General features: G+C 40.3%; 1 protein-coding gene across 6 annotated transcripts in view; it reads right to left on the bottom strand.

The window, feature by feature from the left end:
• LOC307044781 (fibroblast growth factor receptor 1-A-like) overlaps nucleotides 1–22,154 on the bottom strand; it is a 41,112-nt gene extending 18,958 nt beyond the window's left edge. For 2 of the 6 annotated variants that reach the window (XM_079690153.1, XM_079690156.1), the window contains exons 1-6: nucleotides 21,536–22,154; nucleotides 15,370–15,550; nucleotides 9,425–9,661; nucleotides 8,777–8,866; nucleotides 4,704–4,876; nucleotides 270–393 (exon numbers count right to left, since the gene is read on the bottom strand). In XM_079690153.1, coding sequence (XP_079546279.1) covers nucleotides 270–393; nucleotides 4,704–4,876; nucleotides 8,777–8,866; nucleotides 9,425–9,661; nucleotides 15,370–15,523 — 778 coding nt within the window. In that variant the 5' untranslated portion in view covers nucleotides 15,524–15,550; nucleotides 21,536–22,154. Of the gene's footprint in view, nucleotides 1–269; nucleotides 394–4,703; nucleotides 4,877–8,776; nucleotides 8,867–9,424; nucleotides 9,662–15,369; nucleotides 15,551–15,814; nucleotides 15,873–21,535 lie in introns of all 6 variants that reach the window. The other 4 variants (XM_079690155.1, XM_079690157.1, XM_079690154.1 and 1 more) reach the window with 3 other exon arrangements.
• Nucleotides 22,155–26,815: the final 4,661 nt, after the last annotated feature.

Raw genomic sequence — 26,815 nt, 5'->3', positions numbered from 1 at the left:
TAACAATTAAATCCTCCTAAGCACACTTTACTGCTTCGAGACCATATTTTTGGACAACATCTTTATCAGCACAAAGCGGACTGGGGATTTCAATCAAAGCATGACCCCAACAAACCAAATCAATCAATACTGAATCATATCAGAAAACATTGAAAGATTAACACCCATACTCTGGATTCTCATCAATATTCAACAGGTGAACAAGCCATGATATAGATTTATTGATCAGGGTTTAATATACAGACAACCTGATTGCAGTTTACACTTACCCACTACGTCGAGCTGGTAGGTGTGATTGATGCTGCCGTACTGGTTCTCCACCACACAGGTGTAATTTCCCTTATCAGAGGGAACTACCGATTCCATGATGATGGTCCACACATGATCCCGGACCTAACAGTTTGGAAAAAGCAAATGTTAGAATGATTGGCGTACAAACAGAGTACAGATAGGACTGCTGCTCAAAGTGACTAAGTATCCAAACATACGGTTTATGGTATTAAACAGCACAGGGGATATCCCAGCTATGTACACAGATTAGTTCATTTGTTGGCAGCTACAGATGTGTTAGTTCACAAAAACCTCTCACTGCAGGTCAGTTTAGGTCCTGATGGAAATGGGAGAAAAATATAGCACTTAATAGTGTTTAAGAGCAATCAGTACTTAAATTCAACTCAAATTTAAGTAACGTAAATGAGGCCAGCAGCTAGCCCACAGAGATGAAGCTAAACTGCAATTCTGCATTTTACATTAAAAACTTAAGAGAACTTGTGTTCTCTCCATCTGCTTTTACCCTATATGAATTGTCGTAAATCAAATGTTGTTCTGTTCAAAGCAACGGCTAACAAGGTGTGATGTGATGATAACAAGATAACACACAACTCCTTCTTCCTGTGACAACAGCCTATGTTACAAACAGCGGATTTTTGTCCTACCAAACAAAGACCAAAGGAAAATGGGTACATGTTTTATATACATCTGCCCCAACTTGTCTTATTAGCGCCAACTGATGTCTGGCTCTTTTTTCCAAGACATGTTATAGTTTTTCTTCCATAAATCTGCCAAGACCGGCAGTGTGTGATTACCCAACGAACCTCTGAGGCAATGGCAACATCAAACATGCATATACACAAGACCGAGCCATACAGTTTCCCTCATTTAGCTAAAACGTGATGAGGGAGTCCAGCTGCCTGCTGCCAGATGTGTTGTGCTTGGCTACATATACATGTGGTCCACATTATTCCCTCCCTCCTGCACATCTCCATGCAGACGATATGAACAATAGAAGCACAGGCCATAAAAGCAAGAGTGTGGGAGGGATGAGAGACGTCCCCGGCCGCTGATGCAGACCTTTGCACCTTGACTCAAAAAAACAGCAGCCAGATGGTTAAGTGTGCTGCCTGGCTGGGTGGGGACAAGGGGAGCAGGCAGCTGGGAGGAAACTCTTAAATGTGTCCCAGCTGGGGAGGGAGATGGGCTGGAAGCACCAGACAGGGCTGGACTAGTGTACACCTTGATAGGAAGAGCAGATGAAGGAAGGAGGGGGATGTTTCTTCGAGAACATGGACATACATCCCACACCTGTGAGGCAACTGAACAAAGATTATCACAGAGAAGTTTTTCAATTAATTAGCACTTCTTTATTAAATATTATGAATATGTCTTTATTATCAGGCTATGTTCCACAATCATTCAAAGTAGCAGTGATAAAACCGCTTCTTAAAAAGCACAACCTCGATCCAGAGGATTTAGCCAATTATAGACCTATTTCTAATCTTCCGTTCCTCTCAAAAATTAATGAGAAAGCAGTCGCAAAACAGCTGTGTGATTACTTAAAAAACTATGATTTATTTGAAGATTTTCAGTCTGGCTTTAGAACACAACATAGCACAGAGACAGCTCTGGTTAAAGTCACAAATGACATTCTAATAGCCTCAGACAAAGGACGTGTCTCTATTCTTGTCTTGCTCGATCTTCGTGCTGCATTTGATACTATCGACCATGATATCCTATTGCAAAGACTAGAGCACTTAGTTGGCATACAGGGAACTGCTTTAGGCTGGTTTAGGTCCTATCTATCTGAACGCTCTCAGTTTGTACGTGTCAACGATGAATCTTCCATGCAAACCAAAGTTAGCCATGGAGTGCCACAGGGCTCAGTGCTTGGACCTATTTTGTTCACAATATATATGCTTCCGTTAGGCAATATTATAAGGAATCATTCTGTAAACTTTCATTGTTATGCGGATGATACTCAACTATATTTATCAATCAAGCCTGATGAAATTAATTATCTAAATAAAATTCAAGACTGCCTCAAGGACTTAAAAACGTGGATGACCTTACATTTTTTGATGTTAAACACGACCAAAACTGAAGTTATTGTACTTGGCCCGAAGAATCTACGAAACAAATTATCTAAAGATATATTAACTATGGATGGCATTAATTTGGCCTCCAGTGAGACTGTAAGGAATCTTGGTGTTATATTTGATCAGGATTTATCCTTTAACACCCACATAAAATCAATTTCAAGGACCGCCTACTTCCATCTACGTAACATTGCAAAAATCAGGCATATCTTGCCTCAAAACGATGCAGAGAAACTAGTCCATGCATTTGTTACTTCAAGGCTGGATTATTGTAACTCCTTATTATCAGGGTGTACAAAGAAGTCAGTCAAGTTGCTTCAGTTGATTCAAAATGCTGCAGCTCGTGTACTAACCAGAGTTAGGAAAAGGGACCACATTACTCCTGTTCTGGCTGCCTTACACTGGCTCCCTATAGAACACAGGATAGAATTTAAAATTCTTCTTCTCGCCTACAAAGCCCTTAATGGGCAGGCGCCATCTTACCTTAAAGAACTCATTATACCCTACTGTCCTACTAGGGCATTGCGTTCCAAGAATGCAGGGTTGTTGGTTGTTCCTAGAGTCTCTAAAAGTACAATGGGAGCCAGAGCCTTTTCTTATCAAGCTCCACTTTTGTGGAATCAGCTTCCAGTTTGTGTTCGGACGGCAGACACCCTATCCGTTTTTAAGAGTGCGCTTAAGACCTTCCTTTTTGATAAAGCTTATAGTTAGGGATGATTAGATTCAGCCCCTAGTTTTGCTGATATAGGCTTAGTTTGTCGGGGGACATCTTACTTCTTCCTTCTCTCTGTCTATACCTGTGTACTCTCATGTTCCGATTAACCCAGCTCCCCCAAATTTCTTTCTTTTTGGTGTCTATATACGCCGGGATCCGGAGTCATGGATGATCCTGCGGTCCTGTGTCATGGATCGCGAGTCCTGGATCTTGAGTCGTGGCTGAGGTCCTGGATCATAAGTCCTGGATGGATATCCTCGTGGATTCATCTTCCTATTATACACACATGCATTTCCAAACATTTGGACTACCTATGGTGCAAATGTATTATCTTTTCAATTTACACACGGCATCTATTGCACGTCTGTCCGTCCTGGGAGAGGGATCCCTCCTCTGTTGCTCTCCCTGAGGTTTCTCCCATTTTTCCCTTTAAACTGTGGGTTTTCTCTGGAAGTTTTTCCTTGTACGATGTGAGGGTCTAAGGACAGAGGGTGTCGTATTGTCATACTGATATTCTGTACAAACTGTGAAGTCCACTGAGACAAATGTAACATTTGTGATATTGGGCTATATAAATAAACATTGATTGATTGATTGATATTTACAGCCTCCTATGACATTATGACGGTTTTACCAAATATATTTTTTTATCAAAAAGGTCATCTAAGGTTTTTAAATAAAGCCCTAAAAAAAAAAAATCTGTGGGGCTGATGATGCCATAGCCAGTAAGTGGTGGTGTAAAACAGATCCGGTTCACATCCATCACCTGCCACACCTCTGCTAAGTAAATCCAGAGACAAGAGTAAACTGTGTTATCAACAATTATAACTTAGCAGTTTACTGTATTAGCAGATGGCTGCGCATTTGAATACAGCTTGCCAGGAAATGGGCAGACGTTGACGAAGTTATGATAGCATACAGTAAGTAGTATATAGAGGCTGTAAAACAACATTTTTATCTTTTGACACTGACCAAAATTGTTAAAAGCCATATTTTTCGATACCATATTCCAACACATAAGAAATCAATCTCATGAACGTTAGTGAGCTAATAAACATGGAGCTTGCCTGTACGATAAGAAAAACAAAAATCTGTAACGTACTACATATTGTCGTAATTTATTTTGCATTAAAATTAAATGTATAAAATTGGTGTCAAAAAAGGTATCATTCAGGGATCAGACACAGGGACCAGATATAACTGAACAATACCCAGCCCTCATATTGGTAGATTTACTGCTGCATGGATGAAATTACAGAAAGGTCCTGATACCCAGAATGAGGACAGCCAATGTTATCTTCAACCAAACAGGTGGCTAGGATTGCCCACCTGGAGGTATTATAGCTCTGCCACGACTTCCCTTTTTGTTGCATTAGGTTTCATCTTGCATTGTTTCTCAGGTCAAATGTGACACTTGCCTCCGCTTTTCACTTGCAGGAAGTGTTTCTTACTCCAGGGGAGGGGGCGGTGGTGATCTAATGTAGAGATGAGATCACTGACACATCTCCCCTCGTAGTGAACGGGCTTGGAGTGATTCAATAAGAAATGCTAAGGAGGGTGTAGTGTCACTAAACATAAACTGAACGGAAAACATTTCTAAAAATATTTTCTGTTACCTTGAAGCCCCCGATGCGATGGTCTCTCTTGAACTCCCTGCCATTCTTGTACCATTTCAGGGTGGGATTTGGGTTTCCGCTGGCCTGGCACCGAAACTTCACTGTCTTACTGGCTGGGACAGCGTGAAGCTTTTTTTCCATTTTCTCTGGATGAGCCCATTGTGGAGCCATTGCTAAAGAAGAAGACACAACATAAAAATAAATCAGACAAGTAATAAATACTAGCTTGTGTTTGTAAGGATGCAAAATATTGTAGGTACCTTAAACCTCAAGCTCCATTTGAATCAGGGCAATAGCTTTATTGTAGGGTTTTCAAAGGCAAATTGGTCCCAGGGGGAGGGGCCACACTACGAGTAATTCTAAGGCCCCATCCACACGGAGACAAAAAATCAAAAAAAGTCGGCTCAAGAAACGAAAACGCAGGAGATGCTGTAGTACATATGCCGGGCCTTTAAGTGGCGCTGTACTTCCGCCACAAAATACACTAAAAGCAGCGAATAAGACCGATGACGATTATTATTATTACATTATATTATATTATTATTGTTGCTGATGGTTGTGGTGAGTTGTAGATTTTGCACTAAAATCTGTATCCTGGTCAGTAGCGTCTGGAGCACGAACCCAACCCTGTGATCCGCCGTTGTTGTTGGCGAAATGCATCATCAACGACGCGGGGGTGAGGAGAGGTGGGGAGAGGTGGGGCTATGGCGTCATCGTTTTCAGGAAATTATCATATAGGGCAGGGGTGCCCAACCTTTTTTGAACCGAGAGCTACTTTTAAAGTTGCTAGTCTGCCGAGATCTACCAGTCCAAATAGAGAGGCGTAACCATTACTGACAGCCTACCACCAGGTAAATACACTTGTATAAAACTTCTACTCGTATAAAACTGACCTTTATACGTTTAATAGTTCATAAAATTAAAGTATTTAACTGAAGTTACACAACAGTGTTGTTGATACAGAGTTGGAGTTTATTCACACGTCACATACTACAGTGGGTAATGTTTTCAAGAAACATTGAACAGTGCTGCCACATGACACAGGAGAAAAAGAAAAGACTCTGAACCCTTTCTTTGCCATTATATAAAAATAGTGTTGCTACAAAAGTATAAATTAGGCTTACTAATAAGACAACTAAGATCTGAAGCTACACGGGAATCTGCTGCCAAAGTGCAATAAAAAAGTGTCATTAATAGAATCAAACCCTTTTTTGTTGCATTTTAGTAGAGTATAAAAAGAAATGCCTTTAAAATTGGATGCAAGCAACACTAGTTTCTTAACCTGAATTGATAATAGACTATAATCAATTTAAGTTTGGCATTCTTATACCATTTTGTACAATAATTATAATGAATAAAGTTCAAACAAACTAAAACGTACAGCTGATTAATAACGGTATCTAACTTTTTACTATATCAAAAACCTGTTGAAATGCTACTGTTATTTTTATTGTCCCCAAAAGCGTGTCGGCAGCCTCCGGAATGCTTCTTTCACAACGTCGCCGTCTTTGAAAGACTTCATGTGTTTCGCAAGAACGTGACTGACACGATAAGATGCTATGGTAGCAGCCTTGCTCTTGTTGTTGGGCCTGGTGAAAATGGACTGCTGTGCATTTAGCTGTCCTCTCAGGTCCCTCCCCTTTTGGGAGCGTAGGGCAGAATTAGGAGGGAATTCCGTCTCGTAGCGTTTGAGCACTGTTTTGAAATGCCGCTCCTAAATTACCCTTCTTCGATAAAGTCACGCTCGCATTGCAGATGAGACAGATGGACTTTGAATTGGAATAGATAACAAAATAATCATCCTCCCACTCGGAGTGAAAATTATATATTTTGAGCTTTTTTGCTTCTGCCATAATTGCGGTCTTGTGTGTGGACTGTCACTCCTGTGGTTGACACGGACAACGTCAGCGAAATAGTGCCCACTGCCCACCAGCCACGCCCCGACACATGGGGTCACGCCGGCCAATCACAAAGCTTTGATGCGTTCAAGTGCATTATTCTGGCACAGGAAGATTATGTTATAGGACATTAACGATAAAACAGAATATTGTTGTTCTATTTTTAGACATATCTCTCGATCGACTGGGAATCTCGATCGACTGGTTGAGCACCCCTGGTATAGGGCGTACACACGGAGCCTACCCACTTTGGGAGCCGTTATCAAAGTGTATCGGATTCGGGCTCCGAATCCGCAATAGAGTACAATAGAGAACGTTAGCGGATACAACTGATATCGTCTTCGTGTGGACGGGGCCTAAGACCCTGACAAATGAATTGGCCAATAATGATCTGAAGAACCTCGAATAGAGAAACTGGGCCTTTCAGGGGTGACCAAAATAATGAGATTTCAAATATCACAGACTGAATTACGTTTACATTGTAGTGTGGCTGGATGAAATCTGCTAGCAATTGTTTTTTGCATTCCCACCTGACCAATTTCGGGACATAATCCCCACTAACTAACCCGGACACATTTAGTTTAATCAACCAACAGACCAGACTCGAACTTTATGCACTAAAGTAGCTCAGTAATCAGGACTGAAACAATGACAGGGGAAATTGCTGCATGTGTGTATACAAGAATAATTGATAGAGATATATTGTTAGCACAGTTGCCTAATTTTGTTTGAACTTTTAAAACTGTTCCACCGTACAATGAGATTTGGCAAAAGAGAAACAGTGGAGTGACTATTGCACACGTGTCTGTGCACTGTTATATTTTCTAGTAAGCTTAACCAAACCTCTGGGGAACCTCTATGTCAACTGGTGCATCAGTAGTGGATGGGCTCACCCTCAAAAAGAGGATAAGAAGCAATGAGGAATGTCTGTCTTTCTTGGCCGGTCCCACCACAAACCAGACGTGGTTTAGCGGCAGAAAAGGATGGATGTATTACATAATGCATGTTCTTAAATTATAGTCACAGTGAGTATGTTTCCTTTCCTTAAAAGGGGACCTATCATCCATAATGCACTTTGTGATGTTTTATACATAAAGATGTGTCCCCGGTGCGTCAGGGAACTCACGCAGCGTCAGAAAATAAAACCCTCTCTCTTTTCCACCGTACCCAAATCTTTTAAAAACAGGGGTACAACGAGCGGATACAGATTTGCTGCTGATCTGACGTCAAATCGGCAGCGGACCCACAGAAAATTGCTATCAGAAACAATGCCTGACATGTTTTGGACGTAATCTCGTTTTTGTTTACGTTAGCAAGCCTCGTTAACAGCACGCGTTTAAAAAGCAGGAAATAAAAAAAGGAACTCACCTTGTGATAAACACACAAGAGAAAGAGCATTTGAGCTCCATACTATTTCAGAAATAATCTTTGATGTGGTTTAGAACCGGATGGCGTTTTATCACAGCAGAATTTAACTTTATCTCCGGTAGAATTCGGATCAGGCATTAGCTCCGCCTCCTCTTTTTTTTTTTTCAAGCTAAGGACCCAAAATCTGCGTTTCTCTAACAGGGCTGCAAAATAGGGGTATGAGCAGTATGAGGCATGGCTATAATGGGTGAACTGTTTGGTATTTTAAGCAGAAAACTTCAAAGACATGTTTTGTATAGGTATGGCCCTACAATATATTTTTCCAATATAGCACAATAGGTCCACTTTAAATAAAAGTCGGAAAAAAATATTTTCTTGAGAGGTTTTGGCTGTGCCTCGGGTGGGTAAAGTCACATTGTGTAGGTTTAAGGGAAGTAAAACAAGTAAAGGTCGTCTTGGTAGCCATGCTTGGCAGCTGCTGATCTCTCTGTGGGCAGAGTGGCCAGATGATGAAGCTCAAGTGTCTTAATTACTCTAAGGAACAAATTGGAAGTCATCTAAGGTTAACCACTGTTAGTCACCACAGGGACATTCTTCATGTAAAAGCTGTCACCGAGGTGGTGAAAACCCTGTGATTCAGAGAAAAATCATTCACAGAGTGTGACCCACACACACATGGCAGACCCATAATCGAATCATAAAGCTTTCAAATCACTGACCATTCATGACAATTACTCACAACCCTGTGACTCAGGGCCAGCATTTGTTGCAGAGGCATTAGTACGCTGAAGAGATGAGCACACTTACGCAGAAGCTTCTGACTGCCCAACAGTTTGGCTTCCTCAGACGAAGACTCTTCATCTTCATCATCATCCTCAGATGAGGCCAGGGTATCAACTAGTGAAACAAAAAGGTACAATTCTATTTATACAGACAGTAACACAACACCAAAAACAAGACTACCATTTCAGTCGTTTCTTTTCTTAAAGTAAGGATACAAACTTTGGGAGTTCATACATACACACTGAATAAAAAGGCGACTGCATGTCCCGTTTTACATTAATCATACAGTTTTAGTACAAAAATAAATAAATAACAGAATGACTTGTATGGGCACAATCTGAGAATTGATACAGTGTTAACAGGTTTCGCTGGAAAACAAACCGTTCTTGTCAACAATTAAGTATAATGGAGTTTTTAACAATAATTTGTTAGTTTAAAAAATTGAATTGAAAAAAAACCAGGGCAGAAAATCTCGACCGTTTTTTTGATGGATGAATCGATAAAAACATACATTACCAAGCATTTCACTGCCCCTTTAATAAGTAATGTCAACATTTTGATTCCATTGCATGACCATTACCAGAATTATGTACTTTCACACTGGAGATGTATTTAGCTTCTCAGTGATCAAACTACACCAAATCTGCTGCAATTCCTTTTCTGAGACGTTACCTGTGACGTTGAAGTAGACGCTGTGGTTGCCGAAGGTGATGCAGGCGTACAGACCAGAGTCCGTCAGCTCCACAGTCTCGATCTCCAGCTGGCCGTTGCGGATGCGTGTGTGTTCTCCGTCCACCACAGACACATGTTCTTTGGTCCAGTTGACTACACTGTCTTTGGCAGAGCAACTCAGATCCAGACGATCCCCGAGATAGAGCGTGAACAGCTCCGTTTGCGTTTCCACAGAGACTGAAGGGGAAAAAGCAGAACATGGCTTAGTTATTCGAAAGCTCAGTAATATCATTTAAATAGAAACACAAGCAGGGCTCAAATTGTTTTTATCTTTGGCACAAACAAACTGTGAGAAATATAAAATAGGATATCCACCAATATCGAATAACTGGAGGGGTATATAGTATGTAGCGAGACACAAAATGGGGCTGTATCTGTACTATAAATGGTTCAAAAAGTACTTCAATCACAAAACAGGGACACCAGAAAAGTCCTTTCATGATTTTCTCCCAGCAAACCACGTCTCTTACCTATCCCTTAACTAATTTTCTATATGATTTAATTTAAGGCCCTATCGTCAGGCAGGCAAGGAGCTACTTGGGAAAGGAAGGCGAAATTCAATTATGAGGATTGAAGAGAGGGGAGGCGTCACAGAGCGAGACACCTGAGCCCCCCTGTGCTAAATGACTACATAGTCCGCGAGGGGGAGGGGGTAACCCAATTAGGGTTAGACACGTTGTCCATCACAATAGTGTTGTTTGTCTAGTTACAAAAGGTAAAGATAGTCACTGGACAACTAGCTGCACATTCTTGCTCTAGGATCACACATCCATGGCAAAAATAAGCATGAAGTTCCAACAACGTGCAAATAGCATCCTGGTTTTAAAGGACATTAAAACATCTAACATTATGAAATGTTAATAATTTTTTAGAAGCCAAAACATTTAAAATAATGCCACATCATTTACGAAATCCTGAGATGTTGTCTAGAAATGCCTTGAATTGGCTAAACTAAAAAGCTTTTGGTATGCAAAGCCTTTTTCAGAGGCGATATTTAAAATTTGAAGACATTTACCTTCAAAATGCGTTCCCCCCCCCCTCTTTACTATTGCTGACACTGTTTTAAAGTAATATGAGGCAAACAGAGGGGAAAAAGCCAATCTTCCAAAGCTTGAACCAAATTATGTATAAAAGGATTGTGCCTTAAATTATATTGATTATCAAAATAGTGGTAGATTTTATTTTCCAACTAATAGTTTTAGCTCTACTTGATATAGTTGTGTTATCACCACAAAGTAAACCCCTGTGGCAGAACTATAATGTTAAATCATTTTACTCGTCCTCCTTTCCCAAAGTCCCCCCCGGCATTTAAAAACTAAACAAAAAAATTGAACTAGATAACCCAATGTAAAAGCATAACGTGATCATTCTGAATGGTTCTCAAAGCACACAGTGTTTGTACACACACTTCCTTACAACAGGAAGTACTTCTGTGTAGCATAACCTAAACAGAACATCAGCAAACCTGCCTAATCCCTCCCACCATCACAACAAAGGCCTCCGAACAATACAGGGGAAGAGGGAGCGGGCAGAGAGAGCAGAGAGCATGTGCACGGGAGCGAGCGAGCGAGGGCCTGCAGCGGCAGGTTCTAGTGCCAGTTGCTATGGTGACCCCACTTGGGCCCAGTAAAGGTATTTCCTGGATCACATATATCTGACAGGCCCTTAATCCCAGCAGGAAAGGGGGCCAGGGGGTAGGATCAACTTTCTCCTCAAAAACAAAACCAGAAGGGGGAAAGCAGAAGAGGCATTTAGTGATGCACTATCTAACCAGGACACAGCTTTAAACACAACCCTTCTTTACAGGACTGTGTGTGTGTGTGTGTGTGTGTGTGTGTGTGTGTGTGTGTGTGTGTGTGTGTGTGTGTGTGTGTGTGTGTGTGTGTGTGTGTGTGTGTGTGTGTGTGTGTGTGTGTGTGTGTGTGTGTGTGTGTGTGTGTGTGTGTGTGTGTGTGTGTGTGTGTGTTGGGGAGGGGGGGCATGTTTCTGTCCCAGTCTGCTCTAAATGGAGATGCCACTGATAAGACTGTGTCAACATCCCAGCTGTTAATCTGGCTGCAGACATCATAAAACGCCCATAAAAGCTGTAAAATGTGCCTGTTGCTTCATCGTAGGCCACAGTCAGGAGCATTTATGCTTCTGTGACAGCATACTTCTAAAACTGGAGTAACATATAACACATGTAGTCAAATTAACCCCAGTACCATAAAAAAAACTAAAGAAACAGCTACTATGTCTATGATTAACTCGCTGTATAAATATTAAACTAACAGATAGGGCTTAGTATTTGCAAGTGGACGATACAACATGCATCATAATACATGGAATACGATTCCCTGTATGATTTAAATGAAGTAATATTTAGCCATTTTTAGGAAAACTTTCACAGTATACAGAACACAACACCATATTATTAACATCTCAATATCAAGTAATGGCAACATTTCCCACTCATGTTTGACATTTTAACCACAACATGAAATTAACCGTTGTTTGTAACTTATCTTAGCCTTTGAACATTCAACTTAAAATCAAAAGCGTTTTTGAGAACCCATACAATATCAAAAAAGATTTTGCTACACATGTTTTCTGACAACCCTACTAACAAACAGCAACACACTTTATCACAAAGAAGTAAATTCATTTCAACTTCTCGCGCAGAGTTAAGTGCCAAGTTTCCAGCATTTCCTTTGAATTTAAGGATGTTTCATCTCACTTAATCCTCCTGCCGCTATGATTGGATTAAAATGGATTAAGCACCATATTTTCTGAAAGCAACCCATCTGGAAAGTTTCCTTACAACCATTTGGGGGGGGGGGAAATGATTGACATTGTTTAAAATCAGCTTAATGACAGAAATCATGAAAGGAATTTTGTGAAGAAGAAATCATTGAGAGGGTTTCTTTTTAAACTAAGGGGGGAAGGCTCACTAGTCTGTAAATCCAACTTGGCGCCAGTCTATGGAACTTTCTCTGGCTACGAGATAGGAAGCAATATGCCGCGTGAATGACTTCTGGGATTTCCTGCTCTCACTGCAGTGATGGTTGAATGCAGTAAAGTCTGGTTGGGGCTCTGCTGTGGCACAGAGGAAAACGGCTACAGCAAGTTCCCTCTGCTGATTTGACTACAGCAAAGTGAAGGGGTTGGTGACGTGCAGCGGGGATTGATAAGAGACAAAAGGCAGGACTGGCAGGAAGTAAAAGAAAAAGGACAATGCCTATTAGCAAGCCCAAAAAATAAATCACTGAGCGAGTGTCCCTCCTGAAAGCACTCCAGTGGAGGACCTTTTCACTCCTAAATGAGCTGCTGACTATCAGCATGGATTAACACTAGGGAGCTACAAGGATTACTGTGCAGTGCAAAGTGTTTCCAGTGTCATTCAAACGAGTTCTGCTACATTTAGCCCCACATTGCGGCCCTAATGGATAAACACAGGAAAGGGAGGATCTTTGAAAATAATTAAACTTTATGTAGATCTAGTTTTATAACTACCATTAGTGTGGTCTGCTCTGCTGCAGGTTGGTCTTAGAAACCACACAGGCACACACGTTTAAAAAAACACCAATAAAAAAAATGGTTTGGAGAAACATGTTGCAACTTAGACTAAAGTAATCATTACACTCTTGCAACACTTGCATACGCTTCTTTTCTAACCAGATGGTTTCCAATGTAATTATTAGGAAAACGGATAAACCATTGCATTGTTTAATCTTTCTTTCAAGAGGTTCCTCTAAACATTTCAAAGTATTTACAGATTCCGCTCATTCTTTATTAGCTTTAACGTTAACATCACGTTCAAGGCTCAACCTTTAGCCATAAAACATTTTTTTGCGAAACATGGTCTCCATATGTCCGTGCTTTCCCCCATTTAAATCAAATCAAATCAGGTTTTATTAATGTAGGACATTTTGAAAAAACGATTTTTGGTCGAGCCAAAGTGCTGTACATGCAAATAAAAAACACATTAGTGCGATCGCAAACAGAAGACAATAAATTACAACAGCAAATATAAAAATCAAACAGGGAAATGTTACTTAATTTACATCTTTTTTTAATTTTGAACTAACACAAATGTTACATATTGCACAGAACGATAGGGCATTGAATTTGATTTATGTCACTATACCGCTATAATTCTCTCTGACATAACGATCAGTGCGTTATCCTTGAGTGGAAATGAATGCCTTCAGGGGGAAAGTTAATTAATCCTGTGTCAACCATAAAGTCAGTTCACTTCTTTCGTCTTCTCTCTGAGATTCAGCAGAGTTTAAACTCCTATGGGTTCCCATCACTGTCTGAAAAAGTCTTTCTCAGGACAGTGGCAGCGTCAGACTTAAGAGCCGAGCCACGAAAGGGCCAGTAGCTTGTCTACACTGACTGACAGAAGAGAAGAAATCCTCTGGGATGCCAAAAAAACGCTCTGACATTTCACTGTCTTCAAACCAAAAAGATGTACAGACATTGAAATGATGAAGACAAAAGCACTCTCATCATCTCACTGAGATCACAAAGCTTATACATGTTGTAATCATTTAAATGGCCGTCCATGTGGCCCCTGAAGAAATGTAAAGAAATGAATTTGTTCAGGGAATATTCTTTTCTTATGTGAACAGCACAAAACAAAAAAAGCCCCCAAGACAAACAAAGAAGCACGCATAATACATGACCATTTCCATATAACTGTTTTGTTTCCCCAGACCAAGACAAAAGGAATGCAACCAAATGCTTCTGCTGTGATTGTTTGTCGACAGCTGAAACCATCCGTCACCCAGCAGGGGAGCGGGGGGAAAGTGAAGCATTCCCAGGAAAAAGTCGGTGGGGGAGCAGGAGTGAAAAAGCACAGAGGCGCATAGATAGTACCTGGCCATTTGGTGATTAAGAACTGGGTGGAGTGTAAACGCATCAGGCTTCCCCCACCCTGAAGACAATTTATGGCTCACCTTAGAAGACAAACACTCTCCTCAGAAACCCGAGCCTTCAGGATAAGGGAGGGCTCAAAGTAGCATCTTCTTTCCTTTTTTCAAAAACTGGCTAATTTATGGTTTCCCTGGCAGTTAACTCCTCTCTCAGTTACAACAAATACCTTTTCATTACAAAGGAGGAGAGGAGCAGGGAAGGTAGTGGGGCTGCCCTCAGGCTACAGATGGGAGTCATTTACTCCTCCCTGTCCCACTGTTGGCTTAAACACAGCCGCGCCAAGTTTATTTTAGGGCTTACAGCCCAAGAGAGACCCTCTTGCTTAATTACTCTAATTATAATGCTGGGTTTTATCATATTCTTTTGCAGCTCCCCACTTCCGACTGCAACGTGTAAACATACAACCCCATCTACCCACAAGTCCAGGCAGCTATTGCACTGCTGGACTGAATCCAAGAGGCACATTTTTAAGGATTCGATTTCAGTGACTCTTTCCCCTTTTCAGAACGTGTGTAACAGCCAGACCGGGCTAAATTCTGAATAGGACATCTTAAAGTTTTACAGTCCAGATTAGGAACTAAATAAAAACCATTAGACCAAGAGTTCAGTCTGCAAGATTAACACGAAAGATTATTTTACGCTCTGGTTTAGTTAGCCAGGAAAAACTGAAAAATGTGTTTCTAATAATCTGAAACATGGTTGTACTAAATCTGACGCAGTTAAGTGTTCTCAAACATTAGACTGGGGGTGGTGGAGGAAACACTGACGCTACAAAGGACAGATTTCACCAAAGCCTGGAGTGTGAGGGTTACATTCCTGTACAAAGAACAAAGCTTTGATTATCAGCGGACTGTTTCTCAAGGCGGGAGTCGAGATAAGTCAGACATGAAGCAACAACAGTTACGTGTCTTTTCAGTAATACTACATCCAGAAGCAGAAAAAGGCAGTGTACAAATAAGACATCTTACCTTCATCAGTGTTGGCAGGCCGGCACTCCGTCCGTAAAACTTGGGAGAGTAAAACCAGACTCAGAAGTATACTCGGTCTCATCAGCATCCTGCTGAGGGAGCTACAATTGTTGGCTTTTCTGCAACTGCAACTCCATTCAGACCGTTGGGGCATCAGCAGCGGGTCATTCACAGTGCTAAGCTAAAAACAAACAAAAAGTAATAAAAACAAATTAATGCATGACCGCGTGAGAAAGCAGCCTCATGGGTTAAAAGCAAACAGTTACTAAAAATAGGTTTAGGGTACAAGTATTTAGCGAGAGACATATTTGCTTGTATTTGCTCGTGGAAAATAAACATTGGTATGCACGAATGGAAAATGTGCTCTGTGGCTCTTATAATAAATAATGTATATTTTTACAAATGAATGGAAATCTAAATTGTTGTTGACATTGAAATTCCCCACCTATCAAGAAGAAGAGGATATTCTGTTTCTCTCCAAGGTTTGAGGTGGGCATTTAGGCCTGCATGTACAAGAACACAGATAAGAAGCATTTTGTTTTCAGAGGACTGGTAGAGTTTTTCAAGAGTACAATTTAAGCACTTTTCAAGGTCTGTAAAAGTGCCAAAAGGTTTCGTGCTCATGGCAACTTAATCCATTGCTTTTTTTATAAAGGATTAAGGTCCAATCTACGTTTGGTGTGAGTGGGCCACCAGGATATATTTTATTATTTCACATATTACGGACTTCTGGTTTAAATGAGTGATTTTGCAGATGAAACACCAGATAACGTTGGTATTGGGCTTAGGCAATAAGGAGGAATTTCACAAAAACTGATTAAATATAAAGATATTCCTAATGATATTGTTGAGTTGATCATTGGAGCTTTCACCAACTATTTAAATTAGATTTTTTATAAATAATCATTAGTAATGGGGAAATCATGACCAGGCGAGTGAAGCTAACAGTTTGGAAAAAGAAAGGAGAAGAAAAAACGTTCTAACATATTATGATGTTTCTATACCCAAAAGTACAAGTATAATTTAGCTTCTTTTTTTACTTTCAAGACTATACCCACCCTATTTTAAATTAATGCATGTATAGTATGATCTCATAAAGACTGTCCTATCATTAAGACAATGTTCAAAGTTGTTGTTTGTGCTATTAGTCCATTGTTGCTTGAGAAGATGTACAGTACGCTCCAAAACGGGGCTCCGTGCAGTGGATGAGCCTCACATCTGCTTGCATCATCACCTCTGCAGCATCTGGCCACATAGATTAACACTTGCCCCGGACCCCCATGACCCTCCTTGAGGAATTTGTTTAAAGACCGAAAAAACTACAGCCTGTTATGTGACACCCTTGTAGAGAGAAACCGTGCCGGGCCATCATATCCACGCTGAGAGATCTATCACCTAACAGTTGGTTTTGGTCCCCAAGCTCCAAGTGACCCCTCCTTTCAACCATTTGCTCCCATGACTTGTGAGGAAAGGTAATACTAATGGCGCATTTCCACTACAGCGCGGAGCTCGCTTTAAGCGTGCCGTGCCGGGCCAGTTTTTGGTTGCGTTTCCACTTGGCGTAGTTCCGGCTAGCGGGTACTATTTCACAGTTTTTCTGGCCCCATAAAATCGAGGTTCTTTCCGGGCCAACAACCAGGCTGAGTCGGGCTGAGTATGCTAAACTAGAGAGAGAATCGCTGGCAATGGGGCTACAACTACAACAAGATGAACATATTTGACCGTGATTAAATTGTAATACACGTTTCAAAATGATGCCGAAGTAACAACATACTGATACCGGTTAGTAAAAACCATGAATTAATGCTTTGACAAGTCGGCAGGCGAAAAACCTTTTAAAATGCGTGTCTTCTGAATGGAGATCGGCTAAGCTAACGCAGTATATGCTTCGACCGTCCACACTCACAACAACGGCCTATACAGACATAAATAAACAAGCGACTGTATTCGCCATGACACAGACAGTCTGTGGTTTGTACTTGTTTAACTTTTGTCTAGTTTCTGAACAGATATGAGGAGCTGTGAGCTTGAGTGCTAACAGCTAACGGCTGATGTTGTTTTTCTGTGGTTCAGCCATACCGAGCGAGGCCCTGTAGTGGAAATGCGCCATAATTAGGGATGGGTATCGTTTGAAATGTATCGATTCCCATTCCGGTTCTGCTTATCGATTCCAAAATTGCAAAAGAAAGAGGTCAAACGTTTAGATACAAAAATAGCTTTATTCTTTTAAGCTTTTACTGAAATGTTTACAAATAAAAAATATACATGCAATACAAATGTATTGCACAATAGCTGTGATTTATTTTAACTGAGCTATGCCTGTGGCAAGCTATTAGCACTGTGCCTTGTCTTTTTTCTTTTTTAGTGTAGTGGAGCCTCACTTTAGAGCATTTACCGCGATCCATCTTTGGTGTTATGAAGTGACTGAGCTCGTGTACTGTCTACGGGAGGGCGGGGGGAGCCTCGCTGCGGGGAAACTGTGGACCTCTGTCGCCTGTCAGCGCAACTTACATGATGCCGTTTAAAAAAAAAAAAAATGTACATAATGCTGTTTTTTTTCTATTCAACGTAGGGCTGGGAAACACATCAATATTATGTTGATATCGCGATGCTAGACTAGATGTTGTCTTAGATTTCTGATACAGTAATATAATAAGTGTAGTCTTTTCCTGGGTTTAAGGGCAGCGTAACAGTAAAGTGATGCTTTTTATTTTATTTACCAGACTGTTGTAGCTGTAATATGATTTGCCTTCAACCCGCGTTATCCTTATATTCATATTATTTATCAACTATCCCACTGTGTTCATATTTTGTGAAGGCCTCAATGGTCAACTCTTTAATATCGATATAGTGAGATATTATCGCCCAGGTCTTAATAAATAGAGTCATAAATGAGATATCATAGCAACATCTGGGTGAGAGAAACCCCAACTCGGTTTAGGTTTTCACACAAAGTCATGTTCAGATGCAGCTGTGGTTTCCTTTAAGATGTAACCGCTTGTGTGAGTGTTCATAACTGAAACAGACATTGTGTTCTCCTCAAAACCAATTCAATTTAACTTTCCAAGAATGGCCTAGTGTTCTAGCAGCTGAGCTGGGTCAGGGGGGCCCGAGGGGGATAAAGAAGCTTGGTCATTGCGGCTCTGTAAGCAGTGAGTCAGTGTTTTGGGATAGCTCCCAAAAAAAGAAGTGCTTCTGACAGCGGACAGAAGGAAGCGCAGAGCGGCCGCACTCCCCTTGGCCCTCGTCACCGCGAGGACCGTCAATAATTGAGAGGGGAGGAAGTAGCTTCTTCAAATCATGACACAACACTTTGTCATCTTCTGCTCCCATGGGAGCAAGAGTTAAACAAACAGTGTGTCTTTACTATCCACACACGGGGCACGCTCATCTTGAAATTGGGAGTAGATGAGTCGAGACTGGTTTTTACTTCCTTGGATATTAATATCAGCAAAAAGAATGTGCTGAACTTCTGGTTCCCATTTCGTCTGATTTAAGTGTAGTTCTTATTCAGATAAAAAAAAAAGAGCTAGACCGACATACTGTATCACCCGGGCCAATTTGAGCTAATTGCAGACAATGTGGAATGGTCGGACGATAAGTGCAGCACAGGAATCCTAAATTAGGTTTAAGGTCATTAAGAAACGGTGTAATTGTCACAAAGTTTGTTTTCTTTAAAATCCTGTTCAAATCAAAAACGTTTGAAAGACTGCTTTTCTCAAATATGAATACTGCAGTAGTTACTTTTGCTTGGTCAGATCTTGTTCAATGGTAAAATATACTGCCTCAGGACACAATAACCAAAGCAGTGACCCCTTAACAAATAGTATTTGTATTATTCCCTTTCATACCACCTATATTGTTTAAGTGATGATGAACCAAAATAAGACAGGGGACCAAGTGATGAGAAACATATCTCACAGTCTGTTACTGTGAACAGTAAACAAATCAACTGCTTTTGATGGATTAAACAGTCTTCACTAAAACCAGACTTGCTCACAGACAAAAACAGGAAACTCATAACCCACAAGGGGCTGTAGACTAGACTGAAATACACCTAATCATTAGGAAATTACATTTATAGAGTGCTTAACTAGAATATATTCATAGATTTAGTGTTTGAATGGTGTTTGTAATGCACAATCATCTTGTTTCCCTCTGTCTTAACCTTTTCATTTTTGTTAAGTGTAGTTTTGGTGAAAAATGAAAAATAGTTTCTGAGTTTAGTGGCTAAGATATTTCAGTATGCTGTAAAATGCTTTGCTTTAAATGTATAACACACAAGGATTAAAAAGGTGCATACAACTGAGAATGATCCGTAGCTGATGAACAGTGACTGCTCAGAAAAAGGAAAAAAGCGTGCCTATTGAAGGATTAGCACTATTCACTGCATAAAGAATCATGTACAAAATCACATGTTTGAGAAAAATCACACTTGTTTTTGTGAGCTCTTCAGTGAAAAGCTGGCAAATAAAAGGGAATTCAACTAAACAGATTAGAACACGCAAGACATATTTAGCTTCTCTCATTATACAAAGACAAAGGTTAGAGGCCTAACCCATAATATGGCCCGCACCATAATTACTGTTCACCGCCATCCATGCATAAAATTCCTCAGCTCCCAGATTGTGGAGCCCCCTGCACTCTCAGCCAAACAACCAGTCTGCAGCTCAGAAGGACACAAGAGCATCAGACCATCTCCCCGAGGCTACTGTTTTCAGAAAAACAAGACACTTCTAGGGTTTTTCTCTGCAGCCTCACAAACTGAATCAGTGGTTTTCCACCAGTGTGCCATGGGGGGAGATCAGGTGTCATGAGATTACACTCAAATGTAAAGACCATCAACATCAGGCCATCCGACACGCTGCCATTTGGTTGCAGCCAAAGTCTCTCAGTATGCATAAATGTGTATGTTTTCTCAAGGGAGGTAGATCTGGAAACACAACTCTAACACTGGAGCTGTTATCAACATGCGCATGTTTTATCTGGAATAAAATCTGCATAAAAGCTCAAAAATAAACAAATGCACACACAATTGAATGTGCTGCCTTAACCATCTTGAAAACACTACAATCTAAAAAGGATGGCTAACTAAAATCTTATTTTTCGTAAAATGTACGTTCTACACAGCTTGCAAGGAAATATTTCTTGATGGATTTAGTTGTAATTAACACAATCTTAAAGTTAGAGTCCAAGGCAAATAACCCTGTGTCAGGGGAGCAGCCTAGTAAATTAAAGGGCAGGACTGACTACTACTCACCCATTATATGGTTCAGGAGAAAACCTTTTTTCCTCATGGTGAACTCCCTGTGGACATGCTGCTTTTCTAAATCATCCATCTTCTCCCTCTCCCTTCATATCATAACATTTAGAGCTTTACATAACATCAGACTGGCCCCTACAGACCCAGACTTCATGACAGATGTAGTAATGATAGCCGTCCTCTGAAAGTTTAGAGATGTTAGTTACTTCCCTGCATGTCGCAATAATTAAGCTGTCCCATGAAAGGGGAGATAGAACAAGATGTTAATTGAACTTTGCTTGTTATGTTAGCTCATTCTGAAAAGCCTTTGAGATAAATGGACAGGGCTAAAGGCATGAATAAGTATGATTAGTGTCTCAAGAACCACACTCACACAAGAAAGAAAAGTTCTCAATGAAGCCAAACTGTGGTTTGAGAATTGCAGTTTGAAAAGTAGATTTCTAGATGTCACTCTTCGTGTTGGTAGAATTAATTCAAGTAAGCTATTTCATCTGATAAAAGGCGCCTGATGGGTCTTTTAGATAGAAAACTAGCAGGACTGCAGGCAACATTTGGGCCTTACTGTTGGCCCCCTTTCATGTGTTAAGCATAGAGGTGAATTAGGTGTTACTACGCATGAAACTGGGTCTAAACATCTCTCTAAAAAGCCAACAAACGTACTTGAACAGGCAGATTTTCTATTTTCCAGAACTCAACAATATTTTTTTTAATAAAACGTGGTTCTAGGCCTATAAATAAATCAACTGCTTGTCAATTTGAGAGCCGTACTTTTAAGACAAGGAGTTCTTGTATTCTGTAAATACAACGAGCACAAAGGAGGACAACATCAAACATTTAGCATGTAAACAGCCAGTGTAGTGAAGTAAAATCAAAGCGTTGAGGGATAATAAGAAACCAACTCACCTTACTGGCGGGGGGCTGTGAAACAGCCAGTGTTGGACAGATAAGACTCCGGAGCTCAGATTTGATGCAGAAAAACTTCCCCAAAACAGTATATCCAGACTCAAATGCGTGGTGCGCTACCGAGCCTCACTAAGTCCAAGATATCGTTGTTTTGTTAAAACAATCGCACATGTTTTTGCAAAACTTGTGCGAAGGAAAACACAGAATGTGGGTCCCAACTCTGAAAAAACGCAAATAATGAAAGAGAGGAAAAAGAAATCCGAAACAATGTAACGAAAATGTGTTTTAGCGTTTCCTCGATTAACTTCTTTCTAGCGCACACCTTTGAACTGAGACAACCAGGCTGAGGGCAGCCCGTGCGGGTCCGTAGGCTCTTTATCCCAAAATGTTTCTTACGCGATGAAATGAGGTCTCCTCACCTCCGAAAACTGTCTCCTAAAGTTGTTCAACTAACTGTAACAAGACGAACGAAAACACCATGTAACCTGGAGTTGTTTTCTACACAACATTGGTACTTAAATGAATCCCTAAAAAGTATTTTGACGATTCCTGGCGGAGAAATGCTGTTGAACAACGAGAGTCTGGGCTGCTCCAAACCTCCCCCCTTAAATCTGAGAATATGCGCATCCTCCGGATCGCTGTCAGCACAGAGGCAGCGACGCGTTCCACTTCCGGTCTCTGACCACAAAATAAAAGACGACAAGAAGCAGCATTTGGCTTGATGCTTTTGGACTTTTTGGATAAATAGATTGCTGTTAACTTGCTTATTTGCAATTTTTGTTTGAGAAATGCTCAGGTTATCTTCAAAAGGCTCCCATTCATAATACTAATACAGATAATTGTGAAGCATGTAAAGGTTAAACTGCTTTTACCTTTGTTAAGATTAAAAGAGGAAGTGTGGAATATTAACATGGGAGAAATTATTGAAATTATTTGTGGTGGTTTTTCAAATCGGAAAAAGGGGCATTACATCAACAGGAGAGCCAACTCTACCTTTATGTTGTTACTTGTTTCAGAAAAACTCTTGCCACCTACATTTTCTTCAGGTTTTACCTCAAGATTTAAATCAATAAATCACATATTATTAAGTATGTGTAAGGTATGGCGTGTCTTGTTTAAAATAATGAAAAATGTATAAACATATTGTTTAAAATATATATATATCATAAATAAATACTTTTAGAATAAATGTATTCTTCTTTAAAATGGTTCTATGCGGGTTTTATTTATTTATTTTCATTTTATTTAGAAAAGCCAACACAATCGTCACATGGAGGCCACTGGTTCCATTTTAATGTAAAATATTCTATAGCAGCATCTATATTTTATAGTATAAATATTTTTGAACATTTCCATAAAGTTATTGTTTCTTAACCAACCTCTCCGAGCCTAAGAATGTAAATTCACCAGGAAATATTGTGCACTGTATTATTATATTGTATTATATGATTTCCCCCCCACAACATATCGATATTCAATGCATCGTGTGGTAAGAGCATGGTCGTTTTACTCCACACAAATGCTTATATCCCCCCCTCCCTTTATGACGAAAGAGTGGCTTTTATTTTGAAAGTCGAATCATTCTGAATTCCGGCATTATCCAGGATTTTATTTTCAGGCTTGACACAGGTCTCCCTGTAGAAACCTGGCTCCCCCTGCCATCCGAAGCACCAGAGCTCCACCAACTCTCCACACAACGCTCTTTGCATTGTGAGATCACCATACACAGGCTAATTATGGAGACTATAAATAATGATAGTGCTCCTGGGTTACATTTCAACTACCATAGTGGAAATTGACTACATAAATTAATTGCCAACTACACAGCTAAGTCCTGAATACAACATAGTTACTTTAAATATATAGACAATATGTAAGATATACAGTTTATAAAATAAATAACAAACTACAGTTAAATAAAGTAACTCGAACATCACCGACAGACTCACTATAAAGGTCACAGAAGAGTTGATCAAACACCACTTTTACTTTAAAAAGACACGTTTGGATCATTGATAAAAGAACAAAGAACAATACATGTTTATTTCATTTATCCAAATCCAAAGGCTCACAGGGAAAATCTCAAAATACCTAAAATATCTATTCTTCAAAAGCGTTTAAGACCTTAATCATATTTCCTCAAATGTAAATGTTTCAAGGAATTCAAGAACTAAAAGCAAGATGAGCTCTTTTAAAAGTATATGATACATTAAAAAGTTGCTTTTACACCAAAAGAGCACAAGTTGAGACGTGTAAAGACAGTGTAAAAAGATGTTTGCTCGCTGAAAGGGTGCAGGATATGATGAGTGTGTATCTAAGGAGAAAAATGTGTTACTTGCAGGGATCCAGATTACCAAAATGAATATGAATTAACTGACACAACGTAAGCACTTTCATCAACTTCCTATTCAAAGCAAGATATAAAATGGCTTTATTGTGCTGGCGTAAAGATCATATGCTTTGGCAGCATTTCAAAGAGCATCAGAATTTCAAATGTATCTGCTAGCTCAGCACAAACACAAGTTTGCACAGCCTGATCAAACACATAGTTCATATCCGAGGAGCTCATATGGTCTTTGATTTCATGTCACACTTGACAAATGATTGACGACTGAAGCTGCCGAGACATATGAGGCCTGGCGTGGTAGTTTGATTAAAAGAAGGGGGTGACAAAGAAACAGATTTATCTTTCAACATGTGTTTGCCTTTCATCTTCCATGCAATGTGCAAGATCGATGTTACACACATTCGCAAAATGAGGTGGCTTTATATTCACCTTATTGGAGAGACACATTAAGTATTTTAAATACCAGTACTAAGGAGTCACACATAAACACAACAACTTTGCTTCAGATAAAGATACTTCTGCTCTGAATGTGTACAGGCTCTTTTACTGTACTTTATTTAGAAAGCAAGATCTTTCTTAATGCACAACACTCCAAATTCAAAGAGTATTCGTTACATTCATTTTTATTAATCAGGTTGTAAATATATATATTTCTCCTGTAAAGTTTGTTATTTCTGACATAGGGACTATAGCCATGTGCTCATTCCATCAACTGCAGTTTTTGGCACTTCTGCAGAAGCGACCCCCGAGGGCACCACTTAATCTTCTATGTTACCTGAAGGCCATTTTGTCTTCAACACACTAGGAAAAGTGATGTATTCAGCTGGTTGCGAACTGCAACCTCAATTTTAGTGGACAAAGAATGTAACACTTTTTTACACACTCTTTTAATCAGCATCTACAGAGGTGCAGCGTGGTCAGTTACTTTGTATGAAGTTAAGCAAGTACATTTTCTGTTTCATAGCATGATGATGTCACTACGTAACACTCACGCTCGTATTAGCTAGCACTCCATCACATTGTACGTGATAGGCTATAAGGGAAAGGACATCTCTAGGCTCTTGTCCAATCACAACAGAGCCGACCAGCTAACCAATCAGAGCAGACTGGGCTCTGGTTTCAGACAGAGGGTGAAAAGAGGTACAGGCAGTATGAGAAAGACCTTTTTGAATATTAAAGAATGAAAATCTGTCACTGTGAGGAACACATTACAAATATGCATCTGAGAATGAGCATCACAAGGCCCCTTTAAGCTGAGCTAATCCTCTGCAGTCAGTTGACGATTTATTTCACTTACAGACATGAAAGTGGTCGGCCTTTAAATGTGCTCACCAAACTATTGGGCAAGAAAAAACTATTATTTAAAAAATATTCTTCTAAAATATCTTTACCATCTTTTTTTGTAAAATGTACTTTGAGCTCAAACTATCTTGCAGCTTCAAAGTGAGCTGCTGACTGTAGCAGATGGAGTGTGGATCTGACAACTGCAAACATACCAGAGACAACCCCAAGCATGTGTATTAGGGTAACTAATAGTGAGAGTAAAATGTGCATATGCTGCCATCAGCCACATCTTACGAGTTCAGAGCATCAAAACACAACCTTGATACGATCTTTGATGCAACAGAAACCAGATCTTTTATAGACACTTCTCTTTGTGTCACTGATAAAGAGTTCCCTTGGGATGTGCAACAAGCTGTTAATGATTTAGAAAAGTTCCACAGAGGACAAGAAAGCCTTGGCAGTAGTCATAACATATGGAGATTGTTTATTCTTTCGGTTGCATATTGTTGTCTTCGGATGATAAGACCTGCCTGATATATCTGAGACGCTTCACCCCAGTCTGCACAGTAAAAGCTTTGGGTGGTAACATTTGTGCAAAACAGATGAGAGAGAGAGGGAAAAAACAAAACAATAAAACGTAGTCTTTGGTTGTTTATAGCAGCAAAGGGGAGCCATTCTGTCCACACTGTCAGACTGGTTTACTGGCACACATAAGCAAATGAAAGCAGAACTTGTATTTTGTGGCGCTAATTTGAAAAAGCTTGAATCATTAATCATTAACTTGTCGCAGTGATGTGTTCATGCCATGGTAGCTCAAGAAACATATAGGCAACTTGCCGACAGGAAAGGCTATAAAATGAAGTTTATGATTTGTATTAATAATTATACAGTACAGCTAGTTAAGAAAATGCTAAAAATGAGATAATTTACATTATTAGAGATCAGGACCAGGGCCACATATCATTGAAAGTCAGTTGAACTTTTGCTAGGATGCGTGTAGTCCAAACACAGGTCTGTTTTAAGATGAGGTGGGGCACTTCTGCTCACTCCTCACTTCCTTTCAGCGTAAGGAAATATGCCGGACACTGTTAAAGCCAGGAATACCCTATGCAAAAGCAAACTGAAGGCAGGCTAAGCCACGCATCAACATGGGAACAAACAGAGAGCCATGCAATCCTTAGAGTGAACAATATCTGCCTGCAAGGATGCTTTGCATGACGATTTCCCTAGCAGCTTCTTCATCGCCCCAAAGTGGTGTTTTATTGTCCTTGCTTCTCGTGTTTGCATTCCATTGTTACTGGGCAAGTACAAATATCCTCCTTTATGCTGAAAAACCTCAGACAGGCCTTCCACTATACGTTGTTTGGGCCCAGCCCTCATCCATCCATCAGCGGAGCCCCTGTTCTACACAGGGCCCCCCCAAACTCTGCTCACTACCCCCAGCCTGCTCTTTGACACAGCGCTGTTGTGGCTTTCCGGGCCTTTATGCTGCCTGTTGTCTGAGGCAGATTGAAGACCCTTTGTGTGCGTCAGCCCCTGTCCTGAGTGGCCGGGAGGAACCTGCTGGGCTGCGAGTGGAGAGACAGGAATGCGCATATGAATGGGCCAGTGTGTGCCGGGCACCTGCTGACAGAGGGACGGCGTGCCTC

Source organism: Notothenia rossii, assembly GCF_949606895.1.
Source record: "Notothenia rossii genome assembly, chromosome: 6".
NCBI classification, from domain to species: Eukaryota; Metazoa; Chordata; class Actinopteri; order Perciformes; family Nototheniidae; genus Notothenia; species Notothenia rossii.
The sequence above is the reverse complement of the archived record's forward strand: the minus strand, read 5'-3'. Positions and strand labels throughout refer to the sequence as shown.